Below are 14,179 nucleotides of genomic sequence, written 5' to 3' on the forward strand. Positions count from 1 at the left end.
TGTGTATTAGCAAGTTTGGGGCATTTTGTATGAAGGTGCTTGTGTGCAGGTATATGGCTGTGTGCTCAAGTGCAGTGTCCTCTGTGAGTGGACACGCGTCACACATGCACACCGGATATGTACCTGCTCAAATGTGTACTGGGGGTGGGCGGGAGGTGGGGAACACGGAGGGGTGTGTCCTGTTTGCTCACACGGTTGGTGCGAGTTCTGCAGCCTGGACCCTGTCCCCCACATCCACAGGCTACGAGGCCCTGACCGAGGCCCCGTGTCCCCCCACGCTGCCACCGCAGTCATCTGAGGACGTCGTGTCCAGCGGCCCCGAGGACTGCGGCTTCTTCCCTAATGGGGCTTTTGACCACTGCCTGAGTCACATTCCCTCCATCTACACGGACACCTGAATGCTGCCCACACCTGCCCGCCCTCCACCGCCGATGCTACCCCGCCCACCTGCCGGCTGTTCCCACCTTCGGGGCGCCCAGCCGGGGCAGCCAGGCCACTGCTCCCCAGAGCGCAGCCGGGTCTGGCCACGAGTGAGCCTCTAAGCCCAGCCAGGCGCTCGGAGGTGCCCGTCAGGATCCGTGACCTGTGACATCCCTTGACTGTCTTCCTCTTGTCTCCCCAATGGTTTTGAAATCACAGACCTCGTGTATATAAATTGTACAGAACTTGTTTTCCATGCCCCTGCCGGTTTTATATTTTTGGTTTTACAAGAAAAACATTAAAAACTGGAAACGAGACTTGGGGGCTGCTTTGTGATTCAGTCTAGAGGCTGAGACCAGGAGAGCCGTGGAGGAGGGCGTAACGGGGCAGGGGTGCAGAGCCCAGCTTGGTCCCTGGCTTCTGTCGGTGGGAACCCTGTCACATGTCCCGCCACGTGCTGTGGGCCTTACAGACACCAGCACTGGTCCCAGGACATCAATGAAAGGGAAAAGCTCATGCCCGCTGGCAGGCAAGCAGACCAAGGCTGGGACTGAAATTGGAATTCCAACATGACCCAGACCTTTGCTCTCTGCACTGACTCCTCGGCTGGTGGAAAAACATGCTTCACTCCTGAAGCTGGCTTTGGGTAAACAGGCGAGGCCTTCCAGGGACAGAGCCCAGACAGCCTCGGCAGGCAAGGGGCAGAGAGGCAGGGCCCCTGAAGATGGAAGTGCAGAGAACCTCCTTTGTACATAGAGCCCCACACACCCCAAGTAGCTCAGGAGGATGGGGAGAGGAGGCCAGCTCTGAGGGCACCAAGGCTCCCTTCCCACAAGGCCACCGCCCTCCCCTGCCCGCCTCCCTCCCTCCCCACAGCCCAGGCCTGTGCAGGTGTCTGAACTGCGTCCTGTGTCTCACCTCGTCACCCTGAAGGTCACCTGGTTAAAAAAAAAATCCTCAAGGAAAATTTTTGCCATGTCACTGCTGAAGTGAAGTGAAGCAAAGGAGGTCATGTTTACTGAGCACCCACAGTAGTGGGCAGGGCTTTCCTCCACCCCACACCACCCCTGCTCGGGGAGACAGCCCTGCGGAGGGTCTTTCTATCCCAGTTTAGGTGAGAGGAGCAGCTGGGATCTAAACCCAGGTCAAAAGGACGCCATCCTTTCATACTGCACGGTCAGTTTAGGCAAAGCAAGATGCAAAGATCCAGTCAACCTCTTCTTAAGAAGAGAGGTAACTAGGATTCAGAGGGGCCACCCAACCAAGTGGGGCAGAACCCGCGATGCGTGGCCGATCCCGCCCCGTAATCTATGGGGGCTTGTGACGGCTGCTGTGTGCTGGCTTGTGGGCTTCCTGGGTCAGCTCATTCACACCAGATGGACGCTCTGCCTGCCCCTGTCCAGGGCCGACCTATCTCGGGCTCCCTTGCCGCTGGCTTCTGGCTATCTGCAGCCCATGAGGAGCCTAGCATGGCAGGAAGGGGGAGGAGGTGCCCCTGGAGACCCGTGTCTTCCTGTGAAGGTCAAGGGCCTTCTCGCATGGCCCTCATTCTCCACTTCAGTCAGGGCTGGCGCTGGAATCACTCCCACTCTTAGGAAAGGCAGGACACCGCACTGTCCTGACTTGTTAGCCTGACACCCAGCTCACAGCCTGCGTGTCATCCCTGCATTGAACCCTCCTCGGCTGCCCCAGACGGCAAGGGCCATGTGTTTCCTGCCACAGCCAGGCTGACAGTTCCTCCCATTTTACAGATGCAGAGACTGAGGGACGGTGAAGTCAAGTCACCTGTCCTCACAGTATAGCCAGGAGATGTTGAGCGGGATCCAGACCCAGGCCTTAGGCCCCAGAGCACATGCTCTCACCCCTCTGACCCCTCGAAGACTCGGGGTGACCTGGCCCCCACCTCCTCTCCTGGCCCCAGCCTCCCAGAGGGCAGGCCAGTCCAAGCCCCTTGCAGGGAGCAATGGGCCCGATGTCACTCATCACATCGGCATGTGTGATGGGGACCCGGGGCTCCTGACTCCCACCCAGGCTCCCCTCGCCCCCTCGTCCCATCCCCCACTGGGTTTGTGGAACTAATTAGGTCGTGGCAAAATTCCTTTAACAGGGATGCTCAGGAATCAATACTGCTTGTCATTGTGAGCACTTAATCCACTCCAGATAAGCAGAATTAAACTGTACAATGAGAACATATTTTTATTAATAATGAAAAGGGCTGAGCCGTGAGCGGGAGAACACACAGGGAGCTGGCAGTTGGATCCCATTTAATTTCAGAGAGATGGAGAGAGGGAGAAAAGGAGACAAAGGCAGGAGAAACAAAGGACCGAGAGAGAGAGAACGGGACTGGAGGCCAGGCGGGGGCCCAGAGCCGGTGTGCCATGGGGCTCCGTGGGTCACAACTTCCGTGAGCGACCCTGAACAGGGATTGCTCCTCTGCCCTGCTGGGGTCTCCTCAGAGCCTCTGATCGTCCTCCTGGCATCATCAGGGGGACCCTCTGTCCTGATGCCCTGAGACCACAGGTTCCCTCCAGTTCTAAGGGTGCATAGCAGCAGGTGGGACCCCAGGTCAGGGCCTGCTGGGAGACTGGACCTGAGCCCTTCCCCTGCCAGGGCTCTCTGCCTCCCTTATTTAGAAAACACCACGATCCGTGCCCCTCCTAAGCTCTGCCCCGCCCTGCTAGGGACTCGGCTGCAAGAGGGGCACCGAGGGCATGGGGATTACTGCCCCTACGAGGAGGCACACCCGCTGCCCACCCCACACCCCCAGGGGGACTGGGGTCAGATGGCGGGAGTGCTGCTTCTCACCTGAGGGGCCTCTCTGGGCCGTGGAGCTGAGTTAGCCCAGGGGGCCCCTAAGAAGAACCCAAAGTGCAGACCCACAGGCCTGCAGAGACGGTGATCACACTGCCCTCCCTGCCCAGCCCCGCAGACAGCCCGGCAGCCCTAGCCTTTGTCCAGGCCATGCTGAGACTGGCCACCTCCGCTGCGCCTGGTCTCTCTCCATCAGGGGCCCTCTGACCCCCATCTCCCTTCCCTCTATCCTCCCCGCTCCCTCTCTCTGTCTTCCCGTTTCTCCACAGCATCCTTTTCCTCCCTCCTCCTCCAATTCTCTCCCTCCTCCCTTTCTCCACTCCTCTGAATTCACGGCCTTTGCTTCTCTTTCCCCGTGTTCTCGTTCCCTTTCTCTTTAAGCTGTGAGGTCTGACCCCAGATAAGGAGGCTCTCTTCTCTCTCTCCCTATCCTCCCGTATGTGCTTCCTCCTTCCTCACTCCTGTCCGATTCTCTGTGGTCCAGGGTACCCAGGGGACTTGCCCAAGGTGCAGAAGAGGGCTGAGAAGCAGGCCTAGAGGAGGTCAGTGGGGAGAGGTTTTGGGGAGAGCAGCCAGTTGGGTTTTTCCCTGAGTAATATTTTATGCAGCATTTCTATGTGTTTGGAGTGGGGTTAGGTGAAGGGGTGTGGTGTCACCTCGGATCACCCTCTGTCGGAAAGTGGAATCTCTCAGCCCTGTGCGTCAGGGCTTGTTTTCTTCTGCCGTGGAAAACCAGGCCGCAGCCAGTAGTTTCAAGCTCCTCTCACATTGCGTGTCTACTGACACGCCTTCTGCCTAGATGCCTCACAGTGGAAGTGACGGCAAGGCCTTCTCTTCCGGTGACTTCAGAGTTTCTGGATCCCTCTGCCCGTTACTCCCACCACACTCACATTCAGGCCGCTGCCTGTTCCTGGGTCCCTCGATCCCAGGGCAGCCGGCAGGAGCCCCAGAGCCGTGCGAGATGGAGCCCATTTGGTTGAGTCCTAGGCAGCCAGGCCCAGGTGGGCAGGAAGGAGCACCCCATAGTGGGGGTGGCGACCTGGCCCGCTGCTGCTCTGCCACTGCAGCCCCAGCTGCCCTATTTCTGCCGCCGGGACAGGAGCCCACGACACTGACCCCTTCCTCAACCTGGATTTCACCTGCCAGGTGGGGTGAATGGGTTTCAGGATCTCCCCTTGTGCCCAGGGTCCCCCTGATGGTCGGTGCATACCTGGATCTGTCCTCCAGGGACTCCCCCCACCTCTCCATCCTCTATTCCTGATGGCCCTTGTGGTTCCCTGTGACCCAGACTCTCAAGGCTGAGAGGGCCCCCAGAGGCCCCCGCTTCACTCCCACCTTCACAGATGGAGAAAGGACCAGAGAGACTCCATTTCTGCACCCCTTTCCAGCCTCCATCCACACCCCCTTGTCCAGCGTAATGGGCATGGAGAATGGGGATGCAGGCAAGGGAATAGTCAGGGTGATGTGCCAGGTTTGTACCTGAGATGCTGCCTTCCACCTGTGCCCATGGAGGAACGGACTGGGGAAGTTCCCACTGGGACATTCGCCCTGTGAGGGCAGGTCCTGACCTGTCCTCCTCACTGCTGACTGCCCAGCTCCTCGGGCAGTGCCGGGCACACAGAGGTGCTCAACGTGTGCTTGTCACATACATCAGTGGAGCAGAGAGACGGGAGCGAGGAAACATGGGCCTGTCTGCATAGAGCCCCATGCACAGTACAAGTACGTGTTATGTCAACTGCCTGACCAATCCCTCATCTTCAAAATGAGGAGACAGGCCCAGTGGGGATGTGATGTGTCCAAAGTGACAGAGAAGGTCAGTGACAGGCAGGGGAGAATCCCAGCCTCCTGGGTCCAGCCTGCGCTCTGTCCACACACCGTGCCGGAAAATCTGCTGCAGCCCATGCTTTATGGCTCCTATGGAGCCTGTGAGACACTGCAGCAAGTGCTCAGTGAGGTAAGCGCGATGGCCCTATTTTACAGAGGAAGGAAGTGAAGGAAGGAACGTCCTTTGCAGGGGAAGGAACTGAGGCTCAGAAAGGTGGCTCGCCCGAGGCTGCCAAGAGAGTCAGGGCAGACAGAGTGGGAATCCCAGTGCGGGGCCTGGGGGATGGCCCGAGGAGTTCTGGCATACGCCCCTCTGCGCCATCCAGAGGGGACCGTTACACTTTTACAAGTGTCGATTTATATACTTGCCTGGGTCGTCAGCCCTGCCAGGGATTTATAGGTTCCTAAGTGATCGTGTCTCTGGGGAAAATGCAAACGGAAAGTGAACCAGGCAGGAGTTGCCAGCCCTCATCAGCCTCGGGGATGCGGAGCCAAAGCTCTTCTTTGATTTATTCCTGGGGGCTCTGGGAGCAGTGGTGCGGCAGGATCCTGCAGAAGGGCCACCTAAAGGCCTATGAAGAAATGGCCTCAGTGCAGGGCTCCCTCCCGCCAAGGACATGTGTCCTGTCCGTGCAGGAGCAGGTAATGCCTGAGCTCCCACAGGGCCATGGCTTGGATTTGGGTCTAGTGGGTGACTCAGGGCCAAGCAAGAGCTGGAACGGCCAGGTTTCACCGTAACTTGGGGAGAGGGGAGGTGTAGAGAATACGCAGATAGGCTTCATCTTGAATTGACGGTTAAGCTAGAGGACGGTCCACTCCACTCTTCTCTGGGGCTTATTTTACTTCTCTTCTTCTTTGGCTATGAAATCTCCCAGAAAAGCACTGGTGCAGCCCCGGTGTGGACAGGCAGCCTGGACGGGAACAGGAGGCAAGTCCAGGCTGGTGCCTGTTGGGGGTGGGGCTGGGGCCCGAGTTCACCTTCACTGGACGACTGTCTGGTCACAGCAGGGACCACGTTGGTGGCCTGTGTCCCCAGTGTCCAGCACAGGACCTGGCCCACAGTTGGGATTTAATAAACACTTCTTAGGGGCTTCCCAGGTGGCTTAGCAGTGGAGAATCTGCCTGCCAGTGCAGGAGCCGCAGGAGACACGGGTTTGATCCCTGGGTCATGAAGATTCCCTGGAGGAAGGCATGGCAATCCACTCCAGTATTCTTGCCTGGAAAATCCCATGGATAGAGGAGCATGGCAGGCTATAGTCCATGGGGTCACAAAGAGTTGGAGGCAACTGAGCGGTTGAGCACACACATACACTTCTGTATTTGGGTTATTTGCCAATGACATATAGCTCTGTGTGTGCAGAGCTCGGGCCAGGACAGGGAGAGGTCTGCTTACCTCATTTCTGATGGTGGCTGCAGGTGCTCGACGTGTGCCTGGGAGCACAGGATGCTCGGGAGGCCTTGGCCCCAACCCCAAAGCTCTGCGGAAGCCCTGGGGAGAGGGAGCTAGCTTGCAGGAGACCCTCAAGCAGACTAGGATACCAGGAGTGGAGCTGGGGTCTGATTTCAGATTGCTAAAAGGCCAAGCTCTTGAAAGCAGAAGGGACTTCTTTGGGATGGACTGAACTCCCCACCCCTGTGGGTGTGCAAGCGAGAATGTGCAGGAAGCTTTGAAGCCATCCTGGACTCGAAAGGGTCAAGGTCAAGGGCTGGACTACACAAACTCAAAAGGCCCCTCTGGCCCTATCAGGGTGCTGTGGCAGCTGCTGTCTCTCACCCACATGGTGGCAGCAGGGCCGGCCACTCTGCATCACTGTCCCTGAGGCTGGACTAAGGGCAGTGTGGCCAGGTGATTAATTACACATTTGCAGGGAAAGCAGGTGGCCAAGGCTTGGGTTACTGACTAAATATTTTCTCAGAGGTTCAGGGCTGATAGGCCTCACGTCCAGAACAGCAAGAAGGGGCTGCCAGGATGGGGCCTCTGCTCTCCACTGCCTCATGTTCCCCCGCCAGGTAGCCAGGCATCAGGGAACTATACCTGGTCTGAAGGCTGCTGGGAAGGAGCAGTGATGACCCAAGGGCCACAGGCTGAGCACACAAACTTCTGTCATCCTTTGGAGGCTTGCGCAGACAGGGCAGCATCACACCAATGCCCCCACTTCCCAGATGGGGAAACTGAGGCTCCGAGGGGTCAGACTGGCCCCTTGGAGGTGAGGGCTAAGTATGATTGACAAGAGGAGAAATTAAGTCTCCAGAGAAGGAAAGGTTGTGCTTGAAACGGCTCAGCAAGTCCCTGGCAGGGAGGCCAGAGCTGGACCCGCCTATGCACCCAACAGCTCCCTCAGGAATGAACCATCCAGGGGCAGCCAAGCCTTGAAGCAGCAGCAACAGGAGCCCAGAGAACTGTGGGTCACTCTGCTGCTCAGAGACTCAGCTTACCCGCCTGCATGATGCTTAATGCTAAGCAGTCTCTTCTCCTAACCTAATGGTGGGATGTTCCCAGAGCCTCCAACAACTTCAGGGCCCCGGGAGGCTGGAGACGCTGGTCCTGAGGTCATACTGTGGCTGTGACTTAGCAGGAGCCAAGCACCATCAGTGCTTTACGTGTGTTATCTGTTTAATTTCCACACAGCCCTGCCGGGAAGGTCCTACTGTCATCCCCATTTTACAGATAAGAAAACTAAAGGCCCAAATGATGAAGTCAGTTACCCAGAATCACACGGCCAAGCCAGATTTTGGACTCACATCCTTGCTGTCCCCAGACTCCTGGGGTGAATGGCACAGGCCAAGTTGAGATGAAATCCCAAGTTGAGATGAAATTCCAAGTTTGGGAGTCAACCCCAGTTTACCTCCTGCCTCTGCCACTGAATGTTTCACACCTAAGGCCTCCATTTCCTCATCTGGAGAATGGGGATGACACTCCCAGCCCTCTTGGCCCGCGGAGAATCAAGAGCTCTAGTGGAGGACTTCCCTGGTGGTCCAGTGGATAAGAATCCATCTGCCAATACAGGGGACACAGGTTCGATCTCTGGTTTGGGAAGACCCCACATGCCATGGAGCAACAGCCCACACACCACAGCTATTGAGGCCTGGGCACCCTAGAGCCTGTGCTGCAAAACTAGAGGAGTCACCGCAATGAGAAGCCCACACACTGCAAGAGAGTAACCTGTGCTTGCTGCAATTAGAGAAAGCGCACACACAGCAATGAAGACCCAGTGCAGCCAATAAATAAATAAATTAAAAAAAAAAAAAGAGCTCTAAGGGAACAGATCAGCTTGGCAACTGGGAAGGCCTGTGCCGGGCAAGCCGGCGCTTTCACGGAAGCTTGGCAGTCTGCCTTCACCCAAGCTCTGCTCCGGGTCAGCTGTGCCTCCACACCAGACGGTGAGCAACCTGAGTCAGGGTCTAGGGGAGGGGTGGGGATGAGCCCCCAGAGGGGACGTGGGTGGCTGTCTCCTGCTAGAAAGCAGAGGAGGGGGAGAGGGTGGCCCCAGGATGAGGTCATGAGTCCTGTGCCGGGCAGGCTGCCAGGAGCACAGGCTCCCCAGGGCCTGGACGCTGTCCCTCCCCGGCAGGCGCTGAGTGTTGTGCCGCCGTCTCCATGGAGCCCGGCTTTACAAGGTGCCTCCATGCCCCAGAGAGGCCTGGAATATGACTGGCACCAGTGCTCCACTTTTATTGATGGAGAAACTGAGGTTTGGGAAGTTCATGGCTCCCTATAGATGGTGAGGCCTGGAGTATTGATCTTGTGAACTCAGATCTAGTCAGAATGGGCCCCTGGACAGGTCGCCTCACTGAGTCTGGGCTTCTACTCCTTAAAATGGGACAATGGCCCTCCCCTAGTGGACAGATTACATGGGGTGATATTGTCACATAGTAGGATCTCAGGAAATGTAACTATTTCTGTCCATTTGAGGACTGACCATTTAGATAAATGCCCTGAGCATTCTCCTCATAACTCTAAGGGTCACAATACAAGTGGGAAACTGAGGCCCAGGAATTGATCTGACTTGGCGGGAGACAGGTGGTAACTTGGTGGTGGATCTGGTTGCAGGACTCCAGAGCCGAGCTCTCGTCACCCCATGCTGTCTTGGGCAGAATCCTCACCAGTCAGAATCCCCAGCCTCTCTACCCAGGGCCTGGGACTTTCATTCAGAATTTGGCTGTACGGCCTCAGACAAGTCACATACTCTCTCTGAGCCTCAGTGTCCTCAACTGAAAAATGTAAAACCATGACTCCACTGAGGTGAGGAAGACTTAAGAAATCAGATGTAGCAGTATTTGGTGACTGTGAAAAGCTACAGTGGTGGAGGGGAGGGGAAGCCTCCAATCTATCAGTTCAGCAGTTGAGTAATTCAGTATACATCACTTTGTTCTAAAGAGTTTGAAGCTGCCCTAAGAAGTCATACATCCATCCAAGAAGGTAGGCCCACCCCCAATGTGACCTACCTTCCCATTGCTTGCAAATGTCTCTTTTCTTAATTTCTCTCTGTGCATTTAATGTGCTCTTGAAATAGACTTTCCTCCATGGAGCCCTCTTGATGGTCACTGAACATAAGCCCAGGAACAAGCACTGCTTTTAGCATCTCCCTGGATAGGTTGATAATTAGCTAGAGAAATCTAGCCATTGCCAGAAATAGAGATAAAGTGTACCCTTGCCAGCTTATGGGCCTGGCTGCCCAAAGACAAGGCCATCCCTCCAAGGCATCTTCTACAGTCCAGGCTGCCACTACCCACCCACTGGCCAAGAAAGAGCCTACCCTGGTCTCCCCAACTTTCAGACCTTGCTCAGGACAACAGGAGTTTTTGGAGCCCCCTCTGTGTGTCAACCTGACATGTTAACCCATTCACTCTTCAAACAACCTAGAGACAAGTAATCCAAGCTCAGAACACCAGACTAGGGCTGCTGGACCCTAAGATTGCTCCTCTTTCTCTGAGCCCCACTTCCTCCAAGTTGGCCTTCATTGTTTTATCCACAGTGCAGTGCCCAGCACCAGGGCAGGGTGAATGCTCAGCAGCCCACGTGACAGCAAATGCCCTGGATGAGCTCATGGGGTCACAGGATCAGAGCCAGGAGAGACCGAGGGAAGTGGGGCCTGCCTAGGTCACTCTGCAAGGGGGAGAGGGGTGGAGGCTGGCTGCGCAGGCTTGCTAACTGCCAGCCAGGGCCCCGGGATATGCACAGCCCCTCCAAGCTGGTCAGTGTTTCCATGATCTTTTTCTTTGGGCATCTCATCTCCCAGTGGCAGGGGGTTCCTCGAGGCCAGGTCATTCAAGTCTTCCTTCCACACAATGAGCACTCACTGTGTCACATAGCACAGATGCCCAGTTTGGCTGGAGACCCACCCCTGTGGCGCTCAGGGCCCCCTGTGGGAGATGGCCCCAACTTTCGAATCCCAAAGCCTCAAGGTTTTTCTGTCAACAAGGCCCAGAGTTTCACCCAGGCTATCTCAGATGGGTGTGAAGGGAAGCCAGTTCAACCCCCATTTTATAAGTAGGGGAGAGCAGGGACTTGCCACTAAGTGTAGAACCCACGCCAGGACACTTCTGTCACAATTCCTTTTCCTCAAGAGATTCAGCCCAGAGAGACTTTAGACTCAGCTGTTTCTCATTTTCCCTTTTGAGTCCCTTGGCTCATGCTGATCAATTCGTCAAACTGTCTCCAAGTCTTCTCTGAACTGGGCACAGGGAAATGAGATTACTCAGCCTGGTCCTAACCTTGGACGGCCTCACAGTCCGGGGCAGGAAGAGTGGGGGTGGGAGTCAGACTCATAAAAAGCCCCCAGGGGAGCCCTTGTCACGTGTGAACACTGCTTGTGCTCACACACTCCCCCGACAGACGCTCACTATCACCGAGGCAGCCTCTTTCGTCTTTGTTCAGCTCTGTGAGAAAACCCTTCCCTCAATATTCTGGAATATTATGTATGAATATTATGTAGTGAAATAAGGTAGAATATGTGGTGTGAAAATAATTTTCAAAAATGTACTCATGTCTAGAAGGATGTACCTCCAAAGTTTAAGAGTGGTTAGTCTTTGGGAGATGAAGTTGGTGGAATTTATTGCATCTTCATGCTTATTCCTAGTTTCTAAATTTCCTCCAACTCTTTTCCACCTTTGTTGCCTAACCTGTTCAGTTCAGTTCAGTTCAGTTGCTCAGTTGTGTCCAACTCTTTGCGACCCCCTGAATCGCAGCATGCCAGGCCTCCCTGTCCATCACCAACTCCTGGAGCCCACCCAAACCCATGTCCAGTGATGCCATCCAACCATCTCATCCTCTGTCGCCCCCTTCTCCTCCTGCCCCCAATCCCTCCCAGCATCAGGGTCTTTTCCAATGAGTCAACTCTTCGCATGAGGTGGCCAGAGTATTGGACTTTCAGCTTCAACATCAGTCCTTCCAATGAACACCAAGGACTGATCTCTTTTAGGATGAACTGGTTGGATCTCCTTGCAGTCCAAGGGACTCTCAAGAGTCTTCTCCAATACCATAGTTCAAAATCATCAATTTTTCGGCGCTCAGCTTTCTTCACAGTCCAACTCTCACATCCATACATGACCACTGGATAAACCATAGCCTTGACTAGACAGACCTTTGTTGGCAAAGTAATGTCTCTGCTTTTTAATATGCTACCTAGGTTGGTCATAACTTTCCTTCCAAGGAGTAAGCATCTTTTAATTTCATGGCTGCAGTCACCATCTGCAGTGATTTTGGAGCCCCCAAAAATAAAGTCTGACACTGTTTCCACTATTTCCCCATCTATTTCCCATGAAGTGATGGGACCAGATGCCATGATCTTAGTTTTCTGAATGTTAAGCTTTAAGCCAACTTTTTCACTCTCCTCTTTCAGTTTCATCAAAACAGGGATAAAAAATCTCTACCTTACTTGTAGATATGTAAATGGGATAAGATATATGAAAATGCTAGACACTGTAATCATTTAATAAATGACACCTATTGTAAAAATAAAATAAAAAATAAATGATACCTTCTTGGTGGCTCAGACGGTAAAGCATCTGCCTACAATGCAGGAGACCCGGGTTCGATCCCTGGGTAGGGAAGGTCCCCTGGAGAAGGAAATGGCAACCCACTCTAGTACTCTTGCCTGGAAAATCCCATGGACAGAGGAGCCAGGTAGGCTACAGTTCATGGGGTTGCAAAGAGTCGGACACAACTGAGTGACTTCACTTTCACTTTTCATTGCAAATACTAATTACAGAATGCTCAAATCCAAAAAGGGCTAAAGAAGACCTTAGCAAATATAAATCCCAATCCTTTCATTTTTAAAAAATATAAATATTTATTTATTTGGCTGCACTGGGTCTTAGTTGTGGCATGAGGTATCCTGACCAGGGATCAAATCTGGGCGCCCTGCATTGGGAGCTTGGAGTCTTAGCCACTCGACCACCTGGGAAGTCCTCCAATCCTCTTATTTTAAAGGTAGGGAAACAGAGGCTTGGAACTGTTGTCTGCGGGAGAAGAGAAAGAGGAGAGTGACCAGCTGACAAAGCCTGAGATGCGGCTCCTATATTCCTTCCTGGGACCAAGCAGAAGTCACTGTTCTAATGATGATGTTTTTAAAAGTCTGTTCAAAATAGATTATAAAAAAAATGTTCAGTGTCACTAGAGATAAAGAGGGACATTTTATAGTGATTAAAAAGTTAATCCATCAAGAAAATATAGCAATTATAAACATTGCCCCGATGGCAGAGCCCAAAATACATGAAGCAAAAACTGGAAGAATGGATGGGAGAAACAGACAATTCATCAGTAGTAGCTGGAGACTTTAATGCCTCTGCTTTCCACATGGATAGAAAAACGAGGCAGAAGATCAACAAGGAAATGGAAAAGTTAAACAATATTATAAACCATTAAACCTAACAAACATCTATAGAATGCTAGAAGTTTTAGTCAGGGCAGTTGGGCAAAGATATCAAATAAAAGATATCCGATTTGGAAAAGAAGAAGTGAAACTATATTTGCAGATGACATGATCTCATATGTAGAAAATCCTAAGAAATCCACAATAAAACCAGTAGAGCTAATAAATGAATCCAGCAAGGTTGCAGGATGCAAGACCAATACACAAAAATTAATTGAATTTCTATACATCTGCAATAAACAATCCAAAATGAAATTAAGAAAAATTCTATTTACAATAGCACTAAAAAGAATAAAACACTTGGTAAAAAATTTAACAAAAACACAAAACCTGTACTCTGATAGTTATAAAATAATGTAGAAAGAAATGAAAGAAGACTTCAATAAATGAAAAAGTATCCTATGTTTTCATTGATCAGAAGGCTTAATAGTGTCAAGATGGCAATACTCCCTAAATTGATCTACAGATTCAATACAATCACTATCAGAATCCCACTGGATTCTTCCCAGAAATTGACAATCTGATCTAAACACTCATAAAGAAATTCAAGGAACCCAGGACAATCAAAACACTCTTGAAAAAAGAAGAACAAAGCTGGAGGACTCACTTGCCAATTTCAAAACTCATTAAAAGTTATAGTAATTGAGACACCATGCTACTGGCATAATGAAAGACATGTAGATCAATGAGATAGAATTGAGGGTTCAGAAATATTGCTTCACATTTTGTGGTCAATTGATTTCAGACAAGGATGACAGAACAATTAAATGGGGAAAGAAAATCTCTTCAACAAAGGGTTCTGGGACAACTGGATATTCACATGCAAAAGAATAAAGTTAGACCCCTACCTCACATCATATTCAAAAATTAACTTAAAATGAGTCAAAGGCCTAAATGAAAGAGTTAAGACTATAAAACTGAGAAAAATAGGAATAACTCCTCATGACCTTGGATTAAGCACAAGCATCAACAACAATAAAGATAATTTGAATGTCACTAAAATGAAAAATGTTTGTGCTTTAAAGGATACCATCAAGAAAGGGAAAAGACAATTCACAGAATGGGAGCAAATATTTGCAAATCATATATGTGATGCAACTTGTATCTAGAATACATAAAGAACTTTTACAACTCAATAATAAAAAGATAACCTACTTTTTAAATGGGCAAAAAAGGAACTTCTCATTGGTCCAGTGGTTAAGACTCCACATGTTCAATACGGGGGAATACGTGTAACTCAATGGCTGATT

General features: G+C 52.1%; 1 protein-coding gene and 1 non-coding gene across 2 annotated transcripts in view; both read left to right on the forward strand.

Moving 5' to 3' along the window:
- Positions 1–705, forward strand: part of GLIS1 (GLIS family zinc finger 1) — a 238,709-nt gene extending 238,004 nt beyond the window's left edge. The window contains exon 11 of the mRNA XM_065928993.1: positions 241–705. Coding sequence (XP_065785065.1) covers positions 241–398 — 158 coding nt within the window. The 3' untranslated portion in view covers positions 399–705. The remainder of the gene's footprint in view (positions 1–240) is intronic.
- Positions 706–12,036: 11,331 nt separating this feature from the next.
- Positions 12,037–12,108, forward strand: TRNAC-ACA (transfer RNA cysteine (anticodon ACA)). The gene has a single exon. It is a non-coding gene; the product is annotated as a tRNA-Cys (tRNA).
- The last annotated feature ends 2,071 nt before the right edge of the window (positions 12,109–14,179 follow it).

The sequence above is a fragment of the Muntiacus reevesi genome, chromosome 1 (assembly GCF_963930625.1).
Source record: "Muntiacus reevesi chromosome 1, mMunRee1.1, whole genome shotgun sequence".
Taxonomy (NCBI): domain Eukaryota; kingdom Metazoa; phylum Chordata; class Mammalia; order Artiodactyla; family Cervidae; genus Muntiacus; species Muntiacus reevesi.